At 37.4% G+C, this 26,971-nt stretch overlaps 1 protein-coding gene across 4 annotated transcripts; it reads right to left on the bottom strand.

Annotated features, from left to right (window-relative positions):
• Positions 1-345: 345 nt before the first annotated feature.
• On the bottom strand, positions 346-26,966 carry CLGN (calmegin). Of its 4 annotated transcripts, none has more exons than XM_065633734.1 (16): positions 26,881-26,966; positions 23,282-23,460; positions 22,316-22,374; positions 19,730-19,788; positions 16,605-16,746; positions 15,696-15,777; positions 13,259-13,451; positions 11,270-11,459; positions 10,520-10,633; positions 9,712-9,868; positions 8,269-8,484; positions 6,653-6,772; positions 6,329-6,470; positions 4,417-4,494; positions 2,877-2,989; positions 346-1,182 (listed from the first exon to the last, which is right to left on the bottom strand). In XM_065633734.1, exons 2-16 carry the CDS (start codon positions 23,441-23,443, stop codon positions 1,102-1,104), a joined length of 1,908 nt encoding a protein of 635 aa, XP_065489806.1. In that variant the 5' UTR covers positions 23,444-23,460; positions 26,881-26,966; the 3' UTR covers positions 346-1,101. The 4 variants fall into 4 exon arrangements, with proteins under 4 accessions (XP_065489806.1, XP_065489803.1, XP_065489804.1 ...); XM_065633731.1 differs by having other exon boundaries at positions 22,316-22,386; XM_065633732.1 differs by lacking the exon at positions 26,881-26,966 and adding an exon at positions 25,222-25,267 and having other exon boundaries at positions 22,316-22,386.
• Positions 26,967-26,971: the final 5 nt, after the last annotated feature.

Here is a 26,971-nt window from a genome sequence, read left to right on the forward strand (position 1 = left end):
ATTTCAAAACCCTTTCAAGCAGGTTTATTGTGGTTTGCTTGGTTTTTAATATACAGCTGAACTTTAACATAACAAAGGTGTTTGGTTGGGGTTTTTTGTTTTGTTGGTTTTTTGTTGTTTTGTTTGTTGTTTTTGTTTTGTTTTGTTTTTTTTACAATATGCAGTTTATTTAAACTACATTGAGAAAGCCCAGTTACTCACATCTGTAAAAAAACCTTAAACCATCAAAAATTCTTATCTATATTAATAAAATTTATGTTAAGCAAGAATTATTAAATATTTTTATAGGAGGCAATGTACACTTAGCAAGTATTCTATAAATAGAGGTTATACCACTCTGGATTGGAACATGAGAACTAGAAAAGTTTGAAAAAAAAAAATCATCTGTGTATCACTTCTGCAGATTTGATATCTGCATTCAAAAGTAAAACAAGTCACATCAATTACCACTTGTTCTATGAATATTCTATTTTAAAATATCTCTTAAAAATAAATTACTGTAACCAGTATCTGAAGTGAACAGGTGACCACCCATGTAACAAGATCAACTAAAACAAATAATTTACAATAAAAATTGCTGCTAGCACTAAATCATCATACAAAACCAATTATTGCTCTGCACAGGAAAAAACCCACCTATTCTCATAGCAATGTGAACTGCTATAGATGCTACATCTCTATTGTCATCCTCTTTTAGCTGAAAAGTATAAATAGCTAATTTTGTGCTAGAGCTGCAAAAATACTATAATTTATTAATGTTTTAAAAAAATATTTAGAGTAAGTTTATCTCCAACGAATTTCTTGTAATCTTCAACTCTTAAGAATCTTCACTTTAAAAATCAGTTGGCCAACCTGCAGTTTCAGTTCTATTCTGAATTTGAAACATCAGCTAACTCCTCACAGATAGTATTTCTCCTTAGAAAAGGGAATCAAGGAAGTCTGGGAAGATTAAAAGAGGTTAGACAATTAAAATAGGAGGTAAGTAGCAATGAGCCCCACTTTTTCTTTCAAATCTCAGGAACCTGGATGCTGTCAGGCCCACTGAAGTGGCATACCCAAAGTTACTGTTATCTAGACATACAAATACTAGCTGGAAGTAACTCAGTCCTTTCGTACTCTTCTTTTGCGCACTGATTTCAGTGGATCATCTCCAGAACCTGTGCCTTCATCAGCTTCTTTCATCTGAAAAAAAAAAAAGGCATTAAAATTTTAAACCCATTTTAATGTAATTCTTGAAACTGACATCTTACTTCATTCTTCCTCCCAACCCTCCCCAATCATATTATCACTAAATGCAAGGCTTAAATGATAGGACGCTTTTTTTCCATAATATTAATCTAACAGTAAGTAAGATGGGTAGAAGACTTTTCCTTTCTATATTCAGAAGGAAGAGAATAGTACATCTAAACAGATGTCAGAAATGTGATTTTACCCATTTACTCATGAGTTTAAAGGGGGTGATTTTTTAGTGAATTTAGCAACTTCCCTTAAAGTGCATCTTTTGCTAATTTTAACTTTCACTTCTTAAGTAGGAAGCATTTAAGACATAACTTGCCACCTTTGGAGAGTTACAAATAGAACTGTTCTTAAATCGGATGTCTGTTCTTCTCAGTTTTAAAGCAATTAGCTCACAGAAGCCCATGAAAAGCCTTTCCAACATAAACTTCATTCTCAGGCAATGCACTGCTTCCTCACTTCCTGCATCACCAGTGGCAAGCACCTCATTCAGAAGGAACAGCTCACAGAATGTGGCACAACCCAAGTGAGGACATGGTGTGCATGACATCTCCCAAGTAGGTCACTAGCTGACTCATAACAGAAACTTGTACAAAACACCCAGAGTAGAGCAAGCCATAACCTCCTGGCGGTACTGCACAATGGCGCACACACCTCCAGATCGTGTTATTACTTTCACAGAGAGTTACATGCATCTTAATGGGGTTCATCAGATACTGTTTCCTACATAAATGTACAAGTTAAAAAAACCAAACCCAACAAACCTTACAGGAACAAGAGAAAGTACTGAATAAGAGGCAATTAATGAAGAATTTCAGTGCTTAAACAATGCAACCTCATGCGAGGTCCAGTTCTGTAGAGGAGTTTTATATAAAAAGAAGTTAACATTACATTGAACTCCCCTAATCTGGGAAGGGACTCATTTAGGGCATGACGAGCACAAGATGACCAATAGAAATATTGTGGGTGGATCTAAAGCGTTTCAGACATACCAGAGTTTCAAAATGTAAGGATAAGTGGCTGGAGTAAGAAAAGCACAAACAAATTCCATTCTACAATGTTATTTTCTGTAAAACATTTTATGGATTATCTGGTGACTGGATTAATCTGCACAAGAAAAATGAAACTTCAGATGTGGAATTCAAAATATGGTCATTTTGCTTAAAACCTTATTTTGGAATAAAACACCCCCACAACTGAAAGCTTAAGTTATTCTAGTACTCACTAAAAGGCTATTTGGTTAGAAGCACATGTTCCATCAATTAAGTAGCATGATAAAAAGATACTGACACCTCCTGCAGCATCCAAATTTTCAAGACTTGCAATTCATTTAATAACCTGTTAAAAACTATACTCCTGTGAAAATGCTCGATGTTTAGAGACCTGTGTGATCACCTCTATATTATAGCAGTATTTTACAATAAATATCACCTCCCACCCAAAATGACACAGGAGATGTTCCACAAGCCTATACAGAATGTTTGAGGTGTCAAACTCAAATAAAAACACATCCCTATCTCATGATTTGTTTTATGGCTCAACATAATTAGAATTCTTGTTGTGGGTAACTGGGCTTAGTTAGAAGTGTGATGTTGGACAATGGTGAGGAGAAAACAAAACAGGAAAAAAAGCTAATTTACCTCATCTTCTGAGCCAGATTTATTTGGCTTATCACCATCTTCTTGACTTCTATCTTCAACATCATTTTCTTCTTCTTCATCATCAATATCTTCACCACCTTCAACCTCATCTTCTGCAGCAGAAATTAATTTTACTTTGTAAACAGAACTATATTAAAAATGCACTATATCCAGACGTGCTAGTAAGGAAAATAAGCCAATTTCAGTTTTAGAATGAACTGCTTTTTTACAATAACCCATAAAAAAGTCTCAACGACACAGAGCGTAGGATTCACATGAATCAGTATAAATTGATCGCTACTGGATTTAATACCCAATTTTAACAGCTTCAGCCTAACCTCTTTTCACAATAGCACATACTCTCTTCAGACTTTTAAGTGACCAGATCTGACTAAGTTCTGACTTAGGTAACGAAGTACAATATTGCAGTTATCAGTCATCTACCACAGGGGACATCCACATCCTGAGGGAACTCCCCTTTTCAGCAGGGAATTCTTGTGGTGTACTGTTTTGGTTGAGGGATAAGCAGCCCTGCGCTTACCTCCTTTTTACACGTTATTGCAATGTGGAAACTAGTCAGAAAAGCACTGTATTCCCCTCAGCTCAAAGTACATTCAGCTCATGCTACTAGGAAAAAACTATTCACAAAAACCAGTAAGCTTTCTATGAGACCTGGTGTCAGGCAGACCTTTGAACTCAAGGTGACTGGAAAGAAAAAAAAAAAAAAAAAAAAAAAAAAAGAAGAGAAAAAAATAGGATCTTTCTACCCTTCAGAATTCCCTGGAAAAACTATAGCATAAGCAACACAGAAGCATTTTCTACTTTCTTACTGAGGCTGTGTCACTGCAGTAAAGACAGCATGCAGCAAATAGTGCAAATTCTAGGCTGCTCTCCAATCAGCGGGTTGGTACCCTTGTAGGATAACCATCTCTCTACATTCTGTATACTTTGTGAAGGAGGCTTGGCACTCAGCTTTTACTGCCTGCAGTATTTTTCTAGAAGGCAAGGAAAGCAAGGGGACAAAGCAGATGAGTGGACAAGTCAAAAACACATTGCCGCTTATCAATGCTAACAAAATTAGCATAGAACAAAATAAAAGAGTAAATCCCATGGACAATGCCCTTTAGGAAGCACTCTGCCAGCAACTCATTCTCACTGGAGCCAAAGAAATCTATGTGTGTTTCTGAAATTTGCAATTGTGCCATGCCTTTTTTTTTTTTAATGTTGTCAATGTGGATCTCAAGCCATTCAGTATTCCACAGCTCAAACCCTGTTACATTCAACTCCAGCAAACAAAGAAGCAGATAATGAATATAAAGGAATTGTAAAAACTATTAAGATCCAAAGAGACTAGTAGAAAATAGTATAGTACTTGTAGTCATAAATAAGAAATCTGAGAGGAAACTTGCATCCATATCTGATGAAAGCTGGCATCCACCAGTTCTACCATCAACAAGGAAGGAGGGGAAAAAAAAAAAAAAAATCAGAAAGGAGAGACTATTTTCAAGTCCTGGCCCAAATTACTTCCCTTTCCCAGTACCTGAAGGAGGAGTCTCCCTTCCCATCTTCTTTGTAGCCTGTAAAAGCTTTCTTTTTGCCTCCTCCATTTCTCTTCTCTCTGTAGTAAAAAGAATCAGCAGAAGAAGGCAGAAGACAAATTCTCTAATGCTTTCAGATACGAAGAGGCAAAAAAGTGATAGGAAAAATGGGAAGATTTCAACCTGCAAATGTAAAAGGTGGCAGGAAGCTCAGAGAAACTAAACAATCCTTCTTAAAGAGAAACTAAGTAGTCATATGACAGCAAGTCTAATTATTTCCTCTGAAGCATAGAATTTACTTTAAAACCTTGGAATACAAATGCTGGCTACGTTAGTTTTACTCTGCATTCAGTTTAGTTACTAAAAGTAAAGGCCTAAAATGGAATCTATTTTTGAAGCACCATGAACAGCTGTTCAAAGTGGAATTCTTTATGAGATGTTGAGGGAGCTAAACAGTTTTCCTCTGCGATTGCCTAGACCTTATTTTTAACTTTCAAACACACACTTTAACATATAGTTTATTAAGTGACGTGTTGTAATTAACTGATTGACTTAACAGAATACTGGAATTCAGGTTTCTCAGCCTTGCAACAGTACCAATCTATGATCTACATCAAGACAAAACAGATTCTGTAATTCGGCAGCAAAGAGCAAGTTGAGTAGAGGAAGACGAAAAAGAAAAGGCAGGAGGATACAATGCTGAAATGCTGTACCTACAATTTATGCTAATGTAAAAAATGTTATGTAGCATAACTAAAATAATTAAATGTCTAGGTAAGGCTCTCGAATGTTAAGGCAGATGGACTAAGTTTGGTGTGGCAAATGTTGTGCCAATGTACTCAGTTCTGTAAGCACTGGTATGGAACATCTGATGCTGAGTAAACTCTCAGTCATAAAAGCAGAAGCCATCAACATTCATGGAACCTAGGTGCAGAGGTAGACAAAAACCAAAGAGTTTCAGTCAGTAATGCAAAGTGATAGCAGTACTAAGGAGAAAACAAACAAACAAACCCAGACACATGAATGTCTGCTAGGTTTCTAACTTTCCATAACAGTCACTTGCCACTTTCTTTGTTCCTACCAAGGAAGAGTGAAATAAGAGGCAGAATCTTGCAGAGATTTGAGGCTAAGAATTTTGTCATGGAAGTCAGGATAATGCACTATAAGTTACGTGATTTGCTTTCTATTCATTACTATAGACTCAGAGAAATACTAACACAACAAAGCCATAGTTGAAAAGTACCAGTAATCTTGGTATAGTAACCCAAGATGATTTTATCCTTGGATGCCAAAGTAGAGCTCAACCTACTGAATCATTGATTCCTCCCTAGAGGCAGCAGTAGAGGCATCTGCAGGTAAGCAACACATTGCTAGAAAGCAGCACAAAGGAAGCAGCAGATTTCAGCATTTGAAGTCTACTGTTGTTTCAGGCTTTAGCAAGCAGCGACCAACAGAATAGTCCAGGGTACAACAGTCCCACAGAGGAGTAAACAGAGAGACTTATGTTAGACTTAAAGCTATTCTGGACACATTTTAAAGACAACAATGTGACTTTAACCACTTCGGGTACATATATCTGAACCGCTCAAATGTGTTCAATATAAGAAATATTTAGAAGGGAGAAAATATGCATCACTGTCTGAAAACATAAAAAGACTGTTGGAAGCACTTTAAATTCTTGAAAGTGAAAAAATGCTGAGGAGAGATTTACTTTCTGCTGGTATTTATCGAAGAGCTATTAGCCATGGAATGCAACTTGCTGGAGGTTGTCAAAAAGATGACGACAACTCAGAGCAAGACAGGTTTTGCATATTCTGAGATAACTGGTTGTAATTATTGGCAATGCAATCCATGAACTAGTCTTATTCATGTCTTTATATTTAATCAAACTGCAAGCTATCTTGCTTATCTTACCATCTTCAGCAATATCTTCATTTTCTTTTTCTTCTAATTCGATTTCATCATCTTCTAACTCTTCTCTCCCTTGTTTTAGATCTCCCTGTAAAATTGGCTTAGATATATCAGTTTTGCTGAAGTCAGTATCTTCATCTGTTTTCTACAACAAATTTAAAAAAAAAGTTATATTTAAACTCAAATTAAGAATTAAACACAATAGCCACTGTAAGCTAAGTACTATCAATGGCACATTAAAAGTGCATATTGTTGCACAGATGTTAAGAGTCTTCAAATAAAGTATTAATAATAAAACCAAATAAAAATAGAGTAAGTTTCTCTAACCTTTGCTGGCCAGCAGAACAAGACACCTAGACCAACAGGGAGAGCCAAAGTCAAGATGTAAAGAACCCAGAGCCATGGGTGGTCTTCTGCGGCAGTCACCAGTTGACTAAACATACCAGGCTACATTAAAAACAATTTAAAAAGGAAAAAAAAAAAGATTGTGTGTTTACATCCCTCTCAACACTTCAGTAAGTTATAAAGTGTACTGTAAATATCTTAAGCTTTATGTTGCCCAAAGAAAACCCTTTTTTATCTTTGCTTTTTAATGACTAAAACAATATTGAATTTCAATACTAGTGAAGTGACAACATGTTGAGTTCAAATAAATAGCAGGTACCTGGTACTCCAAACATACTAGACTGGGCACTACTCAATTTTGGAAAGTGACATTTGGAGTCTTAGCAACCTCACACTTTAGACCCCTCCCAGCTACTTTATTTTTCCCTCCACGCTGTGCTAACTCAGCTGAAAGCTCCCGAAGCATCAAGAACCTCAGAGCAGCAGCCAGCCTCCTGCAGAGCTATGTCTTGCTCCATCTGTACTACCACATTCTCTTCCTTGACAGCCAATTATTCAGGGAGTAAATTGTCCTCCCAGCCCAGTTCTGACTTACACTGTAGAGGTACATAGGCAAGTGCCTGGTCCAGTAAGACATCTGGAAAGGTACATCAGCAACTAAGGTAGGAAATCTGAGAGGCACAGTGAAGTGAGGGGACTCAAGGAATATTTTTTTCTATTGTGCATATATGTATAGATACAGGTCCAGACGTAAACCCAAACATTTCAGAAAACAGCAAGGTTGTGGGAGGAAGTGCCTTCCTTAATTGCGTGGGCAGATATGCCATTGCTACTTGCTCATCCTGTGACACACAGCAGCTTTCAAGAATTGACCGCATTTGCCACCAACCCATCATTTCTTTCCCGCAACTGCAGGCTGGCTCTTGCCACTCAACCAAAGAAAATACAGGACTTAGAACGAAACGGTAGTCAGTAAAGGCAGCCACTAGAGGGGCTCACAGTCCCGTATGTCAGGACAAGCTCATCCTGCAGCATAGGAAAGATTTAGAAAAAAAAAAAATAACAAAAAACAACCCCCCTGTGGCAGCTGGCCAAGTGCAGTACACAAACATGGATGCACACATAGAAACAGAACAGAAGCGGCTCTATAAATATACACAGGTGCACTCTTTTCAGAGCTGCATAATATACATCAAAGCAACCAAGGGCCTAAAATTATTAAACAGAAAAAACACATGACTATTTATCCATTCCTGGTGGAAGAGGTCTTCTGAGTGTAAGTACCTTGGCTTCCATTTGCTGACAGGTACTGAATTTCTAGTATCACTGTGAACAGCAGAAGACTCATCAACTATAATTAGTCAATTTCTCACAAGGTGTTTAAGTTAAACGTCGTACTGTTTTAATTTGAAGAGGATATTGATCTGAGAAAGGTAAAAAGCCAAACTATGACCAAAAAAATTCCTATCATAGTTACTCAGCAAGGTTATTAATTGTTGACAGAATATTCATCTGTCTGCATTCACTGACAGAAAATTCTCCCAGGAGCACTTCTTCCTCCCTACTTTTGGCTACCAAGAACATAGTAAAGTTTATACCTCATTAGCACTTGCTACTAATTTCTTCAAGCCCCAGCCATCTGCTGCCCAACGATCTGCTACTTCTTTTTCTGAACAGATAATGAAGTTATCGAAGTAGATATTGGATGTCATAGACCAGAGTTCTAAACCAATAGCACTGACAGTGGTCATCTCAAATGGGTGCAGATCTTCAAAATAGTCTGGGTTAGGTATTTTCCGAGGGCTCCAGATTCCCTTTTAAGAAAAAAAAAAAAAAACACAAAAACATCACATTACCTATACCTCACTAAAAAACAAACTATGATACAAATGTTTAGATAATTAGAACTTCTGAACTATTTTAAATGCATTACTAAAAAAGATAAGGGGTAGAATTTAGCCTTCATAAAAACAGAATTGGAAATAGCCAACAGGATTTTGGCAGATGGGTCTCAATTTTCTGTCTTAGGGCAGACCTCTTAAAATGCCTTTTTTTTTTGTCTATAGAGGGTTACAGTAATAGCTGACTGTATGAAGTATGTCCATTCTTCTTGGCACTGGCAATTCCAAGCACAGTCTTTGTAAGTATTTCCTAATACTGCAGGAAAATAAGACATTGATATTGCTTCTTCCTCCAGTCTCTCATTGGGTAATACATAGTTTTGGCTTTTGTTCATCAATATAGCATATACATTTCAATATTTTGTGGCCAGTGATGGAATGTTCTGAAGAATGCATCTATCATCTGGCAGCCCAAGACTGCAGGGTGACTATAATCCTGTGATCCACATGGTTCCTTCCAGTGTATATGTGCATCTATATGTGTGTGTATGTAAACTGACAGCTACTGTAACCAGAACTGTCAGGGAAAATTTAGCCTCATGATACCTGTGGAAATTAGAGCCAAATTTTGTTTACAAGTGTGCTTAGATCTTAACCTCGAAGAAATCAGATTCAAGTACTCCCCAGCCATTATGAATACACAGTAACTCCCTTTAATATCCAACTGACTACCTCTTGTATCTGGAGGGGAAGAGAGGAACCTATTTATCCAAAATTGATGCTTCCACTATAATTGAACCAGTAAGTCAATCTGCTTACGGAAAGGTTTCATTTTTTTAAAATAAAAAGTGTTCATTTAAAAGACCCACACTTAAAACCCCAACAAAAAGATAAGTATTTCATTAAATGATGACAAAGTTCAGAATACAATTCTACAGAGCATATTAAATAAGAAGTGCCAGTGCAAATTGTTTCAAAAGCAACTTTTAACACAGTAAGTGTTTTAATACATTTCTACTTTCCAGCATACTTAAAACAATAATAAAAATATTTAAAAGCGGAAAATGTTTAGTGAGGGTGTCCAGACTCATTCTAAAGTATAAATATACTGTATAAAAGCCTAGATAAATACACTACTCTGACTTGTCTGCTCTGTTGAACTCTGTACCTTTTAACAACAACCTACAATACTGCTCTTACCTGATAGTTAGGATTATCTATCATAGGTGCTTTCCATTTTCCTTTATAGTTTGGATTATTCTTCATGGGACGCACCCACTGTCCACAACCAGGTGCAGTCTCACACTTTGGATTAGGGATCTGCGGGGCTTCCCACTCCCCATCCATTTCTTCATCCCTATGGAAACAAAGTTACAAACAGTTGATTCGAGATCAGAGTGGTCTGAATGCTAGCAGTCAGTCTTAAGTTAGGGTCCATACACATTTTGCTATTGCAACATCAGAATTTTGACCAGCTCACAGAACTTCACCCAACAGCATAAACACTTTTTGGTGGTGGTGGATTTTTTTAAAGCAGTGCTACACTACTTTTTTTTTTTTTTTTTTTTTTTTTTTAAGGTTACTTGTTCATGACTACCACAGCATGATTGAATGGAATTATTTACTGCATCTGCTGACAGCTTGAAACACTTCTCTGTAACATGGTTAGAGATCCCTTTGAGACTATTACGTGACCATTTCAAGTTACCAACTTAAACTGTTTCACAGTTTATCATTGTAGCAAATTCTTTTAAAGGTATCCTTCATATTGTTTTTATTTATATATCCTCAGAAAACAACAGGCAATTGACCTGTTCATGTTTTTCTAAAAGCAGCCCCTCAAACCAAGAAATATTTATCTATACCTTACACATACCAACTTACTATCTCTAAACACAATGAGATTTGGATTAACCTCTGATCCACAACTCCTAATTTGCCACAGAGAATAGGCAGGCTTATCTACAAGACATGTTAACAACCTGCACTTATTGAATCAAGTTCTTACCAGTCCTTTGGTTTTTTTGCATTAGGGTCTGGAACATACTGTGGTTCATCATCAAGCCATCCCTCAGGCTTAACAGCATCAGGATCTTCTATTTTGGAAGGCTCATCTTCATTCCTTCAATTACAGACTTACATTAGAAAATACAGCAGCTTGACTTTGAACCAATGTTCTCTTCAGAGGACTGTAACTGGCATAAAGGGATGACTTTTCAAAGCCATAACAGAATTGGACAAACTGATCATGAGATTTAGACGTCTCATTCTCTGTTTATAAATATTTGAATCATATTTACATTGTTTCAAAGCACTACTTAGTCCAGAAATTGCTGCCATCAACTGGCAGGTGTCAGTCTGGTCTTCTCATAAGTTTTTCCCTCCTTTTCCTGAGTTGCTGTGTGAACAGTAGTTCACACAGAAGGAAACAGAAATCATTGAATGTAAATTAAGACTGTAGAGTGAAAAAAACCAAACCAAAACACACACCTTCCTAATCTTTTAGGTGTAGTAATATTAGTTCTTAATCACAACCATGGAAGGTACAAATAAGCAAAAAGCACAATTTTTATTTCTTTCCTTAGAAGACGATTGCATCCTTGTATGCACCTCAATTATGTTTTCAAACTTTAGTGCTTTTAGTACTGAAACATTCCAATTTTCATTAGCAAAAAAAAAGAAAATAAAACCAGTCAAATATTTCCAATTAATAACCTGCATGTAAAATGTTCTGTACAGATAAACATGTTCTCCTTACCAGTCATCTGGTTTGACAGCATTGGGATCAGGTATTTTTGGTCTCTCATCCCAGTCATCAGGCTTCTTATCACTAGGATCCTCTACTTCTTTGGGAGGGTTTACTGGAGGAACCATATCCTCAAGAAGATTTCCTCTACTGACAACTGATTGGTCGATTGACATTTCAAATGTGTCATCTGGTTTTAGCACTAGAATGAAGACATTTGCATTAAAGAAATACGGGAAGCATTAATTTTACAAACATCTTTAACCAAAACCTATATAATAAGCATAGACTTAAATAACAGCCAACAGGACCCTCACTAGCAAAGCAGGAGACAAGACTCCCCACTCTGGTACTGGATCTGGACACAACACAAAGTTGCTACCGTGGGGATATATGACCAGCATCAGGCCGCAAAAAATGAGACCTCCAGCAAATTCAGCTGCTGAAACACATCCAAGCACATTTTTCAAAAACCTACCACTTGGCCAAAATTCCGGTGTTACTTTTATTTAAAAACAGGGACAATAAAAACAAACCGTTGCCCCAAAGGGTACATCTGCTACCAAATTACAGTTCCACCCTTAAAAGCATGGAAACACAAGACTGCATCAGTAACACAGCTGAAGGATCACCAAAACAATATTTTCTCTCAGTTTCAAATATCTGACAGCCAGCTCCCTCAAATGCCAGGCTGCGAATACAGAAAATTCTCTTCAAATATTTACGTATTTTAGTACATGTAACTCAGAAGCCTAGCTCATAGAACTGAGCAGTGTCAGACTCAGACATCGTATCCAGATCCATTTCTAATAACCAGTGACAGCACTTATAAGTGCTTAACAAGTATATTCAAATGCCCATTCAACACAGAGATTATTAAAATAAATACTATTCCACTTTTATGACAGTTTTATAAAGATGGGTGATGAAAACCAGAGTGTTTTAACGTCAGTTTGATAATATCTAATGAAGCTCTTGCAGCCTAAAAATTTTCAACAAAGAACCGATTTTTAAACTTATGTTATCAGTCACATAATGCATTAGAATCACACAGCTCTATGGAATCTATTTGAACAATGACAATAAATGCAATCTGAGTTTGGGTATCTTTAATCATAATTTCTAATGAGCAGCCCAAATACAGGAAGACACTCATTCCTTTACCACAAGAACAGTGTTTTGTTTCCCTTATCTAAAAGTGAATGCTTGCTATGGTACGCTATGGTAATTTGTTTTAAGAAATAATAGCTTCCCCATGGCACAGTAGCTGAACATGTCTTCCGTTGTTATTCAATGGAAGTTCAAAAGTACAGTCAATTTTGCTGGATTTGCAGTATGCCACAGATAAGCCCTTTCTTCTCTGATTGTTTATACTTCCTCAGAAATTCAAAAAAAGCAGAAAAAGAACTAAGAAATTAAACTTTCATCTCTGCTAACTGTTCATTAGAACACAAACAAATGTCACATGAATTAAAGCCAGCCTAAGTTCAATTCATCTTCAGAGCACGCAGTAACATATCTGCTCGTGCACACTGCTGCAGATGCAGGAGTTAGTGAGAACTCCTCACACGTGCAGGAGAGTGGTGTGTGGAATGCTGCAGATTTAACTCAATTCCTGTGAACTCTGATGCCTTCCTAGAATATTGGACAGTTATGGGTTTTTTAATATCTTAAAAATACTTTTATCACAGTAAGTACTGAAAGTATTATTCAATTCTTCATGCTAACAGCTGGCCAGGGCTGATACCTTTTTTCCTGTAACTGAATATTGAACAACAGCATTTCAAAGCCACTTATGTCCTGCAGTTAAGCTAAGTCATTAAATCATTTCAACCCAATCATTTTAATAAATCATTTAAGCTCAAACCATTAAGCAACCACCCCCCAGAATTGACAGACTATTACAAACAAAAAAGCAGACTCAGATACAAAGCTTCAGTGGAGAGAAACACATTTTTAATCTCTCCTTTCTAATTAAAACTTATATGAATTAAACAATACCAAGAGTATATAGATGCGTCTTCTTGTCCAAATAGAATTTTTTTAGGTCTACATCAGGACGTTTTGCATGTTTCTCTTCATATTCTCCAGTTTTAGGATTCTTATGTCTGAAGATAAAATGTAGTTTGTAATCCTCTCCACATTTATCTGGTCCAAACATAATAGTATAAGGTGTTTTGTCAAAAAAGTATTCCTGTAGAAGCAAGAAAGCTGAGAATGTGTTATACTGTACATTTTATTAAGTCATTTGGGGTCTTTTCCTTCATGCTGTGGCAATACAGTTTTTCTAACAAGTAACTGAAAACTGGCAGGGTGAATCATGAGAGGAATGGAACAGTCCTCTTGAGTTGCTGGGTGCCCTCTGTTCTCAGGGAACAGACTAACCACAGAGATCACTTAAGCCTCTTCAAGGAAGATGAACATATTTAGTCGTTACCCTTACGTTAAGTGGAAGTGCCTGTCACAAATTAAAATAGCCAAATATCTATATCCTTCTATAAACATTACACTAAAAGATGGAAGGGAACTAGTTACTGTTCTTCATATGATTTCTATTTTTCAATAAAGACAAATCCCAGGATATCATTACCCAGTATTTTATCAGTCTTATTGTTCCACATTAAATAGTAATAACAACCACCACCACCAGTCCTGAAGTTATGAGATGTAGTTATTCTCCTTCAGACTATGCTGCATTAAGCTGTTTTGATATGTCAGTGTTTTTCAACTATTTATGATTTTTATATTTGGAATACATACAATAACATGCTGCCTTATATTCTTAAGTAATTGCTTGAAGGAAAAAGACCACTAGATTTCTGGAAGTTTTCTTCTTGAAAGTTATATTCTGACATAAATGTATCGTTTGAAATGAATAGTATTTTTTTTAATGCAAATTAAACATTTTCACTTCATGCATCTGTAGATTCCTGCACTACAGAAGTGCATTTTAAGTTTGGTTATTTGAGTATGAAACACACACTGGAATATAAATTTTAGGAAAAAGGAAGAGCACTAGAAAGTTGCATTAAGGCTTTTATTTCCAGATTATTCCCTATTTTTTTTTCCATGAGCTTGCCTTTCTATCTTACCAAAACTTGGTATGCAAGTGGTACAGCCTGATGCATCTCAAAGCCAACAATTTCTATAGCCTACACAGGTTGTAACTCTGCCTCACAAACTTCTATTACTATACTACTGAATGTTGGCTCAGCAACACCAATTAGCCACAAACCTGTAGCAGTTAGGGTAGTCAGCTTTTAAGTGGCCACAGCGGCCTGCTTCAAGTTCCAAAGGACTCTTATCACTTCATGTTTGTACTGCTGAGTGAAGGCAAGTTCCTCCCAGCTCACGATGCAATATTTTGAATCCACACTGGTCATTCCAAGTCTGTCCAAATATGTAATCCTATTCTGTAACTTCTGCTGTGTAGCAAAAGCACCAGCTCCTATCAAAGCAGCTGCAGCAACTGTTACATATATCAGCCATCCCTATTCCGTCAACACATTTGCATTGCACAAGCTCCTAGGCCACAAATCACTGCCAGTTCTAAATGTGGAAAAAAGAAAGTTGCTAAAATATCCTCCATCACAGGCTATATAGCCTGTATCTACACCCAGGTGTAATGACAGAAATATTCAAAGTGGAAACAACCAGTTCACACGTGCCAGACTGAGACTTGGCCGGAACAGGCAGCGTTTTAAGCCAGAAATACCTGATTGCAATGGCATAGCATTAAAGGGTTTTACAGACCGGTTTGGAAAGGGCAGGCAAGTTCACATCAATATATTGAGAAACAATCTACAAAATGGTCCAACATACTAAGGCACTTATTTTTCACACCTGATCACTCAAGACCTTTTCCCAGCAACAGAGATTCTCCATCACTTTCAGTTTCTAAATCCAAGCTGTGGCCATTTCTAAGATGCCATGTTGTAGGTCATGTAGTAGAAAAAACTGTTTCTCAAGTTATGAGTTCAGATTCTGTGGCTTCTGTTATTGTAGAAAGTCGGACTAAACAGATAAAGTCCTTTGTCTTGGATGTAAGACATTACTTGTGCAGAACTAAGAGGAATATGTTAACCACAGCAAACTCTTCATTCTAACCTTCTACAATTTATACTTTGAGACTTCTTGTGTGAATACAGATCTTAATAGCTTACGTTAAGTTTTAGACTACCTGCAACTTCTTCATTAAAATAAATGGAAATTGTAACAAGACTAAGGCTATGAAATGCTCCACCAGTACAAGACGCACAACTCTGAAGGTTTTGTGTGTATATAATCAATAATATGTATATGATTATCTTGCCCAATCTTCTGCTTAAACATTAGAGAAGTTTAAGAACTCAGGATGCATTAAGCATTAACTTCTTACTGACATTTCACAAGAACAATTATGAACGGCTGATAGCAAATGTTAAGTAAGAGGACATACCAGATCCAGGCCATCACTACTGGAGATAAGTTTCACATATGCACCACCACAGTCAATGCCGTCTTGAAAATTCACTTCGTATCTGGGCAAAAAGTTAAAAAAAACCCACCAACATTCGAAGTATCAGACAAACACAAATAAACTTCTAATCTACAGTTCTAATTACATATACATTAAGACTGTGTATTGGTCACTACTGTCAAAACACTTCTACATGGCCAAAAGGTTTTAATTGCCACATAAGCTAATACAACTGTGATGCCACTCAAAAAAGCCATGGTAGCAATTGCTACAGTTGGTATCACCAGTAGGAAAAGTTTCAAGGTGGTATCAACCAACATGCAAACATCAAAGCAAAGTATAAATAGGCAAGGCTTCTAGAAAGTTCGTGCCATCTTTGAAACTACCCATCTGACACACTGAATTTAGCCAGAGCAGTTATATGGATATCTGTAAGTACAACAAAGCATGTCTGATTATCAGAAAAATAGTCATATCGCCATGGCGTTCATCAGCACTAATATTGCTATAGTGTGTTCAAGTTGCTTTTACTGATCTACTCAGAAGTATTCTGTAAGTGGAAAAACACTGTACTCAACCTAAATATGATTTAGATCTTTAGGAGTAAGACTGAACATTAATCAGCCTCTTCAGTAACCTTGTAAAATATTAGATTTTATCAAAAAAAAAAATCAAAAGAGTTTAAATATCACTTCTTAACACTTGTAGTACAATCTTATGTGATTATTAAATCATTCATACTTAACAGTTCTGATAGCTCCAGATACAATAGGTCAAATGCTAGTTGAAAGTCAGTATTTTTCTACAGGGATTCACATGACTTGATTGACTTAAAGATTTTAATAATAATAATAAGTATTAAGTAAAAAAATCTGAGAGATTACTTACTGAACAATCAAAGGTTTACTATCAAAAATAAATGCCTTTGTTAGTATAGCTGATATTGCATGATGCTTTGCCACCGATTTTAAGACTAAGCCTCTATCCCCAGGCACTGTGTTTTCTTTCAGCTCTTCTACTTCCCATCTTCCTAAAATAGACACACAGAGTCTTTGAAAAAAATGTAGGCTGAAGTAAAGAAATCATAGCCTTGTTGAAAGCAAAGAGTTAACAGCAAATAAAGACTAGTTGCCAAAGTAGGGAAGAAATCTTGACATCTGATGTCAAAGAACTTACACAATAATCATCCAATTCATTACTAGTAATTTTACCCTGGATACAAAACATTACATAAGTCCAGCCTACATTTCCTCAAACTAACCGCTCTATAGCACTCAAATACAAAACCAAAAACCCACCTACATTCATGGTACACAAATTTGCTGCTCACATCTTGTTATCAAACCAGTGACAGCGTTTTGACCAGCACTTTTCAAGAATTAGAAGGCATTAGAGTTCCAGCTCCACAGTTGGATGATAAAAATCAAAACTGTGTCATGCCAAAGATCCACCTAACCCAATGTTCTGGCTCAGACAGCAAAGCGGAAAGAAAGCTTAAGGAAAAAGAGTGCAAACAGTAGTAACAAGAAGTGACAAGCTCCTCCCCAACTAAAGTAGCTGTTTCCACGGCAGTAAAAATCCCAGTTTCATAACTCTTATATCCAAAAGAAAGAAAAATTATCAAAATCTCAGCTTTGTGTAAAACAGAATTTTCCAACTAAAAAGACAGACAGCCATGGACTCCAAAGTAGGAAAGAACCACACCCTTACCATGATCTGCCATCAACCAATGAAACTGAACAGAAAAATGTACACATTTAATAAAATGTTTTTATTTCACAAAATTTAACTAAGTTTATTGTGCAAATCTGTAGCATGTGACTATCTATTGGCTTTCTGTTTAACTGCAATATTGTATTAAAGAATCAATACATTTTAGATATGTCATTTTAGTCAAGCCTAATGCTTGCATTGGTAATAGAGACTGTTTCAAAGCTCTGGTTCATATTTAATGAGTTTTATTGCAAAAATCTATTTCAGCCTTAAGAAAGTGGCGGATAAAGAGATGCCTACACTTTGGGTATGCACAGCTCTAACAGAAAAGCCCATTCTCCCATTTCACGAAAGTATTAGTTCTAGTCAATTAAAATATTGAAAGCTAAGTTATCTTAAAGAAAGCACATCTGTAAAGTAAACATTCCTTGTTCTTCTCCAATTTACAGAAATCTACAAGGAAACTCTTAATATCACAGAACTGTATCTTTAGATTGTGGTATCCCACAACACCTGGAAGAACACAGAACATTTCTTCAGATTTTAGATTTGTCCCTACCATCATCACATAAAAAGCAATAGTCACAAGGCACTGTGTAAGCTGGATACCTGTATAGTTCTTCCCCTCCGGCTTTTATAGAATGAGAATCTTTCAGGTCAAATCTAATCACGCAGGAGATGAAGCTTCCCCCCAAAAATGTATTTGCAAGAGTTTGATCTTAAAGACAAACAAACAAGCCTACAGCTTTAAAAAGATTATATAAATTCTCCAAATTTGGGAAATTGATTACACATGTGGGCAATATCCAAAGAACAAGATTTCTAAGAGGGCAGTTATATTTTCTCAGAGATTAGCAGCACCAGATTCACTGATTTTTTTTTCTAGGAATGAACACACCACAAAAGACAGACTACTTTTACAATTCACTGCCATCTTGAAAAAAAGCCTCTGTCAACATGAACAAAGGGAAGAAAATGTAATGAGTTCTTCAGCATGTGTTTCAGAGAAGATTCTTAAACTGTGAAATATGAATGAAACGGCTATTTACTTTTATTCAACTGAAATGAAATTTGTGAAAGGTCATGAAAGAAGGACAGATATGCATGTCAACAACAAATCCCTAGGTTCTTCTAGTCTGGTAAACAGAAGGTTGAAAAATTCCCTCCTCTTTGACAGTGTTCCTTCCTAGAAACTAAGACCAAGCAATAATATCAGGCAAAACACTTAAAAAAAAAAAAAAAAAAAAGGTCTTTCACCACAGACTTTGTTGATGTTGAATTATCTGCGTATCTTTAAGCAAATATGACTGTTTTGACATTAGAGACAATTTCTATCTAATATGAGGCCAAGTAATCAGAGAGACATCAGTTCTTCTAAGCATCTCATCTGTATAGATACCTCTTCTGCAACTTCTTCATTTTTACCAGTTATTTCTGGTAACTGCTAAATCTAAATTCATCTGTTCTGTACTGTTTCTTCCACACCAAAGTTCCACAAGTTACTTTTGCTTACCACATTCTATTAACATTAACTTATTCAATTTGATGTAAGAGCAGTAGCAAATACTTTTCTACTAGAGCAGAAACTTTTTCTGTTGTCCCCACTTTCTCTTGAATGAAATAAATTCAGGTTGCAAAATTATTGCCACAGATCGCACATCCGTCAACAATTTAAAATTACATTCAGGCAGGCAATTCTAGCCTAGGAATTTATAAACCAAGTGCAAAACCCAATTATAAAAAAAATCAAACCAACTTTTTGATTATTACTTTCCAACATTTTTTTAGACTACTGTACATTCAAGCACAGAAAATCTGAAAAAACATTTTAAAGACAAACACCGTTTAGTTCAACATTTTTGTTTCAGAGGCTAGACTGGGGATCAACTGATGAATCAGTAGGACAGATGCAGCAACATGGAACATGCTTCTTTAGAAGTGTGTTTAACAACTGAAACTGAAGCAGTACATCTTTCTGACATGATTTCAGAGAAGGTAGGTCTCAAGCACTAGTCATAAACAATCAATACTGAATATTCAGATGCTAGAGGGTATTCTGGTATTATTCATTGCAATAGGATTGTTAGGATGATTAAAAAAAAGTTCTCTCACACTAAGTAACCCAATGAGCAACATTTCACATCTCAGTTTCAGGATAACAGTCATTATACAAACTAACATTTTTAACCTATGTCATCTAGGTTTTGAAAGATAAGTTCAGCATAAGGGTTAGTTATTTCTCAAAGAGCAAGAGAACATCAGAAACTTTTATAGTGGAAGTAAACATTAAAAACGCTTACCGTCGTATTTAGCAATGTTATCATCCGTGTCGTCTTTCTTGGTTTTAGACAACACCCACCTAAAACAAAAAGTATACTAGTCATTTAACTATCTATGCAAAGGTGTATTATTTAACAAGCACAGGAAAATCAGCTTTTGCTTCTAGGATGTGAACCCATAATAATGATTTTGACAGCATCATGGAACTTTGTGTAGTTCGAAGAACATGAAAAGAAAAATTAAAATAGATTAGTCTAATATAACATTTCAAAATACTTCCTAAAAATGTAAACGAATATACAATTGTAACTTTGAAGTAATTCAATTATTCTGAATAAACTTCAGTTTTATATACAAGCTGAAGTTGGCAGAATGTAACAATATTACGTGATCATATAATGACAAAAATACAAGGAAAACTGCAAAGTTCAAGTGTAAAACCCTTGATATGATATAGAAAAAAAAATATCACCCAAAGAAACCTTTCGCACTATCTGGCAGTAACAGTACACATGCATAGCAGAGGACAAAGGCAAGAGGTAAAAGTGTCCAAATGACAAATGCAATTATACACTAAACAGATTCTAAATGTATTGCACATAGGGGATCACAACAGGGCAAACAAACTCCTGATCTCCTTGACACTATGAACAAGGCAAACTCAGATTATCACACTGAGGCTACCAGAAAGATAAGCACATGCCCAATGCACACTGTTCATTTGGAGGGGGGGGGGGGGGGAAAAAAGGAAAAAAGCGCAGTCCACCCTCCTCTAGTTATACAGGGGTTCTATCCTGAGCCATGCACAGGAATATTTTAAGCCAACAGTGTTGCTGAACTCTTCATTGTATTAACTACAACACTACATTCTCATGGTTAATTCTGTAAAGAGCCATTTTCATTCATTCTGAACTATCCTCTGCATGGAGTATTTCAGGGATGAATACTCCATATTTTCTTCCTGAATTTCAGCTAGATATGTTCACTTTTAATAGAGAGATGCTGGAAAAGCTTCACTAGATCTTTGGTCTACCAGGAGAAAGACCAATGACGTATCTCTACTTCAAGAGAGCAGAAGAGAGCAGTTTAGAAACAATTGGAAAAAGAGAGTAAGATTCAATCTTACAAAAGTTAGTAGTGCCTTCTACCATGTTATTTTTTTGCAGTTTATATCATCCATCCTCAATAGACGTACATGTCTTATGATAGTATAACCTCACTCCTATAGTAGTTGGATCTCAGTCTTCTCACAGGAACTAAAATAATAGGCAGCTTTAAATTCTAACATAATGAATGTGTCATATTGCATTTCCTTCCATCTGTCTGGCTCTTCACAGGGTAATTAAGTTGTTGCTCCATTAATTTTTTAGTTGTTTAATTAAGTTGTTGCTCCAACACCTTTTTTTTATGATTCTTCACAAATCTAGAGATAGCTCTTTCATTCAACAGCATCAAAGTAGACAGGAAAAAAGTATACTGATAACAAGACCTGATTTGTAATTAAAAACCAGGGACTTACTTTCACATTTTAAAAGCTTTTCTCATAGCAAAAAAGTTGTCTAACAACTGATCATACCAGCTCTTACTGAAGAGATTTCTATTGCATTCACAGATTTTATCTGGATATACACTTAACTTGAGCTAGTGACAGTATGCTAACGTAGCTCGATTCAAAAAAAAGAAAAGTCAGCGGTCATACAGATCACATTTATATGGTACTCATTTGTTTTTCCTTGGTACTCTACATCCAAGCTACAAAAAGGACTGAAAACTAAGTTGTTTTCCAACTAAAAGTAGTAAGTCTGTTCCAGAAAGATAAAGTAATATAAGCACATTATCTTCACTCTTATTGACAGTGCATTGGTAGCAACTGACTATAGCTCAACATATATAGTTTTTCATTGAGCAATACAAGCCACCGAGTAGGAGTCACACCTCACACTGCCATACTATTGGAAGAAAGCTTACAAGATACAGACAAAACAAAAATTTCTGGCTTAAAAATTGTTGACATAAACTTCAAGATTTTTCTAGAATTTCAATGCAGTAAGGTCAAGCTACCTAGGAACACTTCAGTAGCCATATAAATTTCTAATCCTTATTGGAGATATAAAAGAGTTTGGGAAGAAATACAATAAAATAATTTTAAAATCTGCTAAAAAAAGTCTTCCCCAATGGAGGTTTTCTTAATAATGCTGAAGGCACTGCCTTCTTAGACATACCTAAGTGCATGTGAAGAGGAAGAAAGTTTGCTAACAATTTCTGACTTGAATGCTACTGCAGTGTAACTGCTATGCACTTCACCCTGCAGCTAGTTAAACTCAACTGGCTAAAGCTTTATATTATTTTTCTTGATGTACATAACCCCAGAGCTTATTAAAAGCTTCCTTAAAACACAAAAAATAGCAATATAACTGAAATGTTAACGGCTGTCTTAACATTATGATGTATTTGGAGCAAGTATAATATTACCAGCCTTCCCAATTCTAACCCCTGTAAAAATTAATTTTTATAAATACACTAGCAGAAAAATGAATAGAAAATAAGTCCTACTACTGTAAGTTAAGCTGCTGGAAGTAACTTATAATGTTAAACCATAAACATACCCAGTCAATTCTCCATCAAAGGTTTCTGTAAAATACACCTCCCCAGTTGGCTTTGGAGTCTGGTACACAACCTAAAAGACAGGTACAGATACATACTCTAACATAAATTACAAATTTTCATTTGAAATATACTACCATAGTGTATCACAGTCCACCCAGACAGACCACCAGAAGCATCTAGCAGCATAAAACACCTTTCCCCACCACCATAACCCCTCTCATTTCTAGAGTTTGGGCATGTCCCTCTAAAGGTGAGCAATTTTACATCTGTGAATTTTAAAAATTGCTCTCTGTGTTCAAAGCGCATAATTAAAGTACTGTTACACATCTTATGTCTAACAAAACCCTAGAAAATTTACTGAACTCGCACCAACTCTCTGCTTCCTCCCTATTTCTTTCTACACATATTTTCGGTTTTTCTGTTTTCCCGTCTTCTTCGCATGTCACAGTTAGGCTACGCAATAAAAAGTTGGGAAAAAAAAATTATTAATATCACCCACATCTGTTACAAAGTACGACGTAACAAATGCAGAAAGATTTTCTGGGAATAAAGACAGTGTCAAAAGGCAGCTCTGACTGACAAAAATCAAAAAACTGGTCTAAAGTCAAAATCTCAGTAACATCAAGATCTAATTTAGAAATGGCATGTTAGGACTTATAACAAAAGGTTCTGTACCCAGATCGAAGCATAGACTAGCAAGATCATCTTCACGACTATCCACCAGACATAGGAGATCTGATTTTGCACTTTGGCATAGTATTATACAGTCATTCATTAAGCTTGTTCTACATGTCATACACAACATCTGAAAAACATAGACTGGTGGGTTTGACACTCAGTTGTCAACTGCATGTTAACTTGCTCTTTTTTTATAATAAATGCATTTATCTACCCATTTCTCTACTAGTTATAATTATGCATCTTATAATTAAACAATCTGTAACTAAAGACACCTGTAGTGTTACCTCTAAGGAAGATTCATCTCTGTCAACATCAGCTTCTTGAGATCGCTTGTCAAAACCCTCCACTTCAACATCTGCATCCAGATGGTCTTCGTTTTCAATTTCTGCAGTTACTGAGCTAATTATCAGGACACCCACACACAGCCAGTCCCACTGGAAGTACATCCTGGTTATCTGAAAAACTGAGAGTTTCAAGTTTTAAATATGTTTCCAAGGATATTATCAATACTACTTCAATTTTACCCAAGACTTTATGTACAAGAGAAAAAACACATTAAAATAATAAAAAAGACCATAAAGTATTGTCACCCACTATTACACACAATCCATATCATTCTTTGCGGGACTTTTCACCCTGCCATGTATTTTGCTTAAGGATAGCAAGTCCGTGGTTTCCTCTTTTTTCAGTTATTAATGCAGTGATACATCTCAAAAGTCATCTGCAATTTTTGCTAGTTTTTTTTCTATTTTTTTAAAATTAGCTAAAAACTACAGATACTGTTCATTCATAGACCTCCTTGGCCAATTCTAGAACTTAAAAATAATTTTATATTGAACATGTAAAGTCATTCAGTTTATCACACGTGAACATTCAATCTTATGGTGTGCTTTTGAACACCTTTGTCTGGAGGCTATCACACTTGGTTTTATCACACCCATTTTCTTGTTCTTAGTCATCATGTTAGGACAAACAGCTGAAGAATTTCACATCAATATCTTCTGTGACTCCTTAGCTCTTAGCTCAAGTGGCATATATTAATCAAGTATTAGACTTGCTTTTTCAGCACAAAACTTGCCAACCTGACTCTAGCAAGTTTGCCATGCAGGTGGTCTCCTCCTCATAAAGCAGATGAAGAGACACATCTTTCTTTGTCAATACATTTCATATGTATTTGGTGTACAATTCAAAATGCCTTTCACTTACATAGCTGTAGTTTACTGTAATTAGCCCCATCTACTTTCTTTCCATATACAGACAATTAAGGGCATTGAAGCAATCAGACTAGTAGAAACTCCAAAGAGTTTCCTTCTAAAACCCCTGATGCTTTCAACAGGTTAAGTTTTTTTCTTCATGCATGCTGAGTCTTATCTCTATTCCCTGATCCTAGCCTAGGTTATTCCTAATTTAATTTAATCTTCAATTACAACTTTTACTTTTCCCTTCAAGCAGGGAAGGCATACTGTTTTGACCAATCTCAATTTAAAATAATCCCAGAAACACTGAAATGTGTTATGAAGAACAATTACAGTTCTCAATTGCTAGGCAAAGATGGTTCAAACAAGACCATCACATCTGTTACTTTTATGAACTCTGACAGCACTACAGCCTTAGAATGTAAAATAAATCTTTCAACTAAGCTGAAGAGTTTCTGGTCTCAAAATACAACTACACACTACACATTTAATTGTTTTTAAAACCTAATGAACCTTCCTAATTAACACATGAAGATCTATGAAAAAAAATTTCTTATTCTTTCCCCAAGGTGACCATAAAAACAAGCTAGGAGGATCCCCACTGCTAAAAGTTCCTCAGCAGAACGAAACAAGTTATCGTGGTCTATAGCAGACTCACACAAACACCAGACACAACTACTAGCAGTCTTACCCTAAATACCAAAGACCAGTGACTTTCAAACCATCTTTTAGGAAGCTACAGCAAATAAGTAGTTGTAAAACCATATATCTTGACAGCAGTTTAAATTCGGAATGTGATGACCCAAGAGAGAACTGGACAGCCGTTCTTCAGTCTGAAAAGCTGTAATCATAGAAGCTGAGTCACAGAAATTTATCTGATAATAATTATACCTCCAAAACAGGATTCCAAATTATTCCTTTTGGGATCATCAGCTTATATTCAGCTTTCTACAAATAAACGTATTGACAAATCCATCTATATGTTTAACTAGATTCTATGAACTTCAGACCCATAATTTTAAACTTACTTTTTGCACAGCTTTGTTACTCTTTACCATAGGAACAGAGGTAACAGCACATCTACAAATCAGAAGAGACATTTGAGTGGGCAGTACTATTGTACAGCAAGCTCTTGGGACCAGCAACAGTGCTGCAACGTTAGCACAATATTGCAACTAAAGTAACAAGCCACTGTTTCTGAGACAATTTAGGAAAGACAACAGACAGAAATTGAAATAATATTCTGACTGGATATTAGACTTTCCCTCCCTGCCATGAGGGCAGGCAAGCAGCGATATAGACTGCCTAGTCTCAGTCCTCAGGGTTTTCCAAGGCTGCCTGTCCAAAGCTTTGAGTGGCCTGAACTGACCTCAGAGCTGACCCTCCTGTGAGCAGCAGGTTGGAGCTGAGACCTCCTGGGGCCCCTTCCCACCTGAATGATTTCATTTCTACAGATGGTTGTATCAAGCAAGTATGTCAATCTTCAGACCGCTGCACCATGGTCTTTTTGTGTATTCTGCACGTGTCATTAGATTAATAGCATTGTTAGGCCACCTCATGCAGAACTAAATTGAGGTTTGGACCTTTCAGATTATTACTCTTTCCCTTGGACTTTTAAGAGGGTCATGCCTTTTTCATTAAGTTCTCCAGCCTCAAGCAGAGGGGAAATAAGACTGCCATTAACAGCCTTGCGCACTCAGAGGTCTAAACCTCCTGCATCCAGCACCAACACATGGGCTTTTCCTAAGGCCAAATACCAGCTCCGCCCAGGGCAACGGGCAGTGGTTTCCCCCTATTCCTTCTTCCATCCATAACCACGTGCTGCCTTATTCCTCCCCCATATAGCTGCACTAGCAGCAATCTGACCCAGGACAGCATCCAGCTGAAACTGCTCCGTGAAAAGAACCCAGGAGCTCTTATACAACTTTTTATTTCTCCTTTATTTTTGCATGAAAATTGTACTTGCCTGTCTTTTGCCCAAGCGCTAAAAACGCTGTGCTGAAACAAACGCTGTAGCCTTTTCACGCTATTTTGCTGCTACAGTTAGCTGAAGCAGAACCTCCACGAAGACGTTATTTGCCAGTTAAGAGAGCGTCAGTCAAGCGGCCGCTCGCTGCTCGGGCAGCGCCCAAAACGAACCCGCATCCCGCATTTTATAAGGAAAACCGCGAAAGGTGGGCGACCGCCGCAGCACCGACCCCGGCTGCCCGCCCCGTAACCGCGGGGGCCGCGCTCCTCCTGAGGCGGCCCTCCCCGTGCGCGGGGCCGGGCCGCAAAACCCGGCTCCGCGGGGGCCCCCCCAGAACCCGCAGCTCACCCACAGGGCCCCCGCCGCCGGCCGGGAGGGGCGGGCGAGCCGGGGCCGCCACAGGCTAACGGCCGGTAACGGCCGGCGCGCGCGGAGGGGCGGGGGGGAGTGAGCCGGGGAGCCGCTGACCGCCGCCCCCACAGCGCCGGCCGAGACCCGCGGGGCAGCGGAGAGAGAACGGGGGCTGCAGGGAGCCGCCACCCGCCCTCCCACAGCCACCGCGGGGCCGGGCGGCCGCCACTTTCCCCCTGCCCTAGTTATCAAACACCGCAGCCCAGGGAGCAGCCGCTCCGCGCCGACGGCCAGCCCCCGCGCGGGAGAGAGAGGCGGGCGCAGCGGCAGGCCCGGCAGAACCCCCGCCCGCAGCGACAGGATTTACCGGCGGCGAAATCCGCTCCGCGCCCCGCTGGCAGAACCCGGCCGCTTTTCCCAGGGCATCACCGGCCGCGCATGCGCAGCGGCTCCTCCAG

Source organism: Caloenas nicobarica, chromosome 4, assembly GCF_036013445.1.
Source record: "Caloenas nicobarica isolate bCalNic1 chromosome 4, bCalNic1.hap1, whole genome shotgun sequence".
Taxonomy (NCBI): Eukaryota; Metazoa; Chordata; class Aves; order Columbiformes; family Columbidae; genus Caloenas; species Caloenas nicobarica.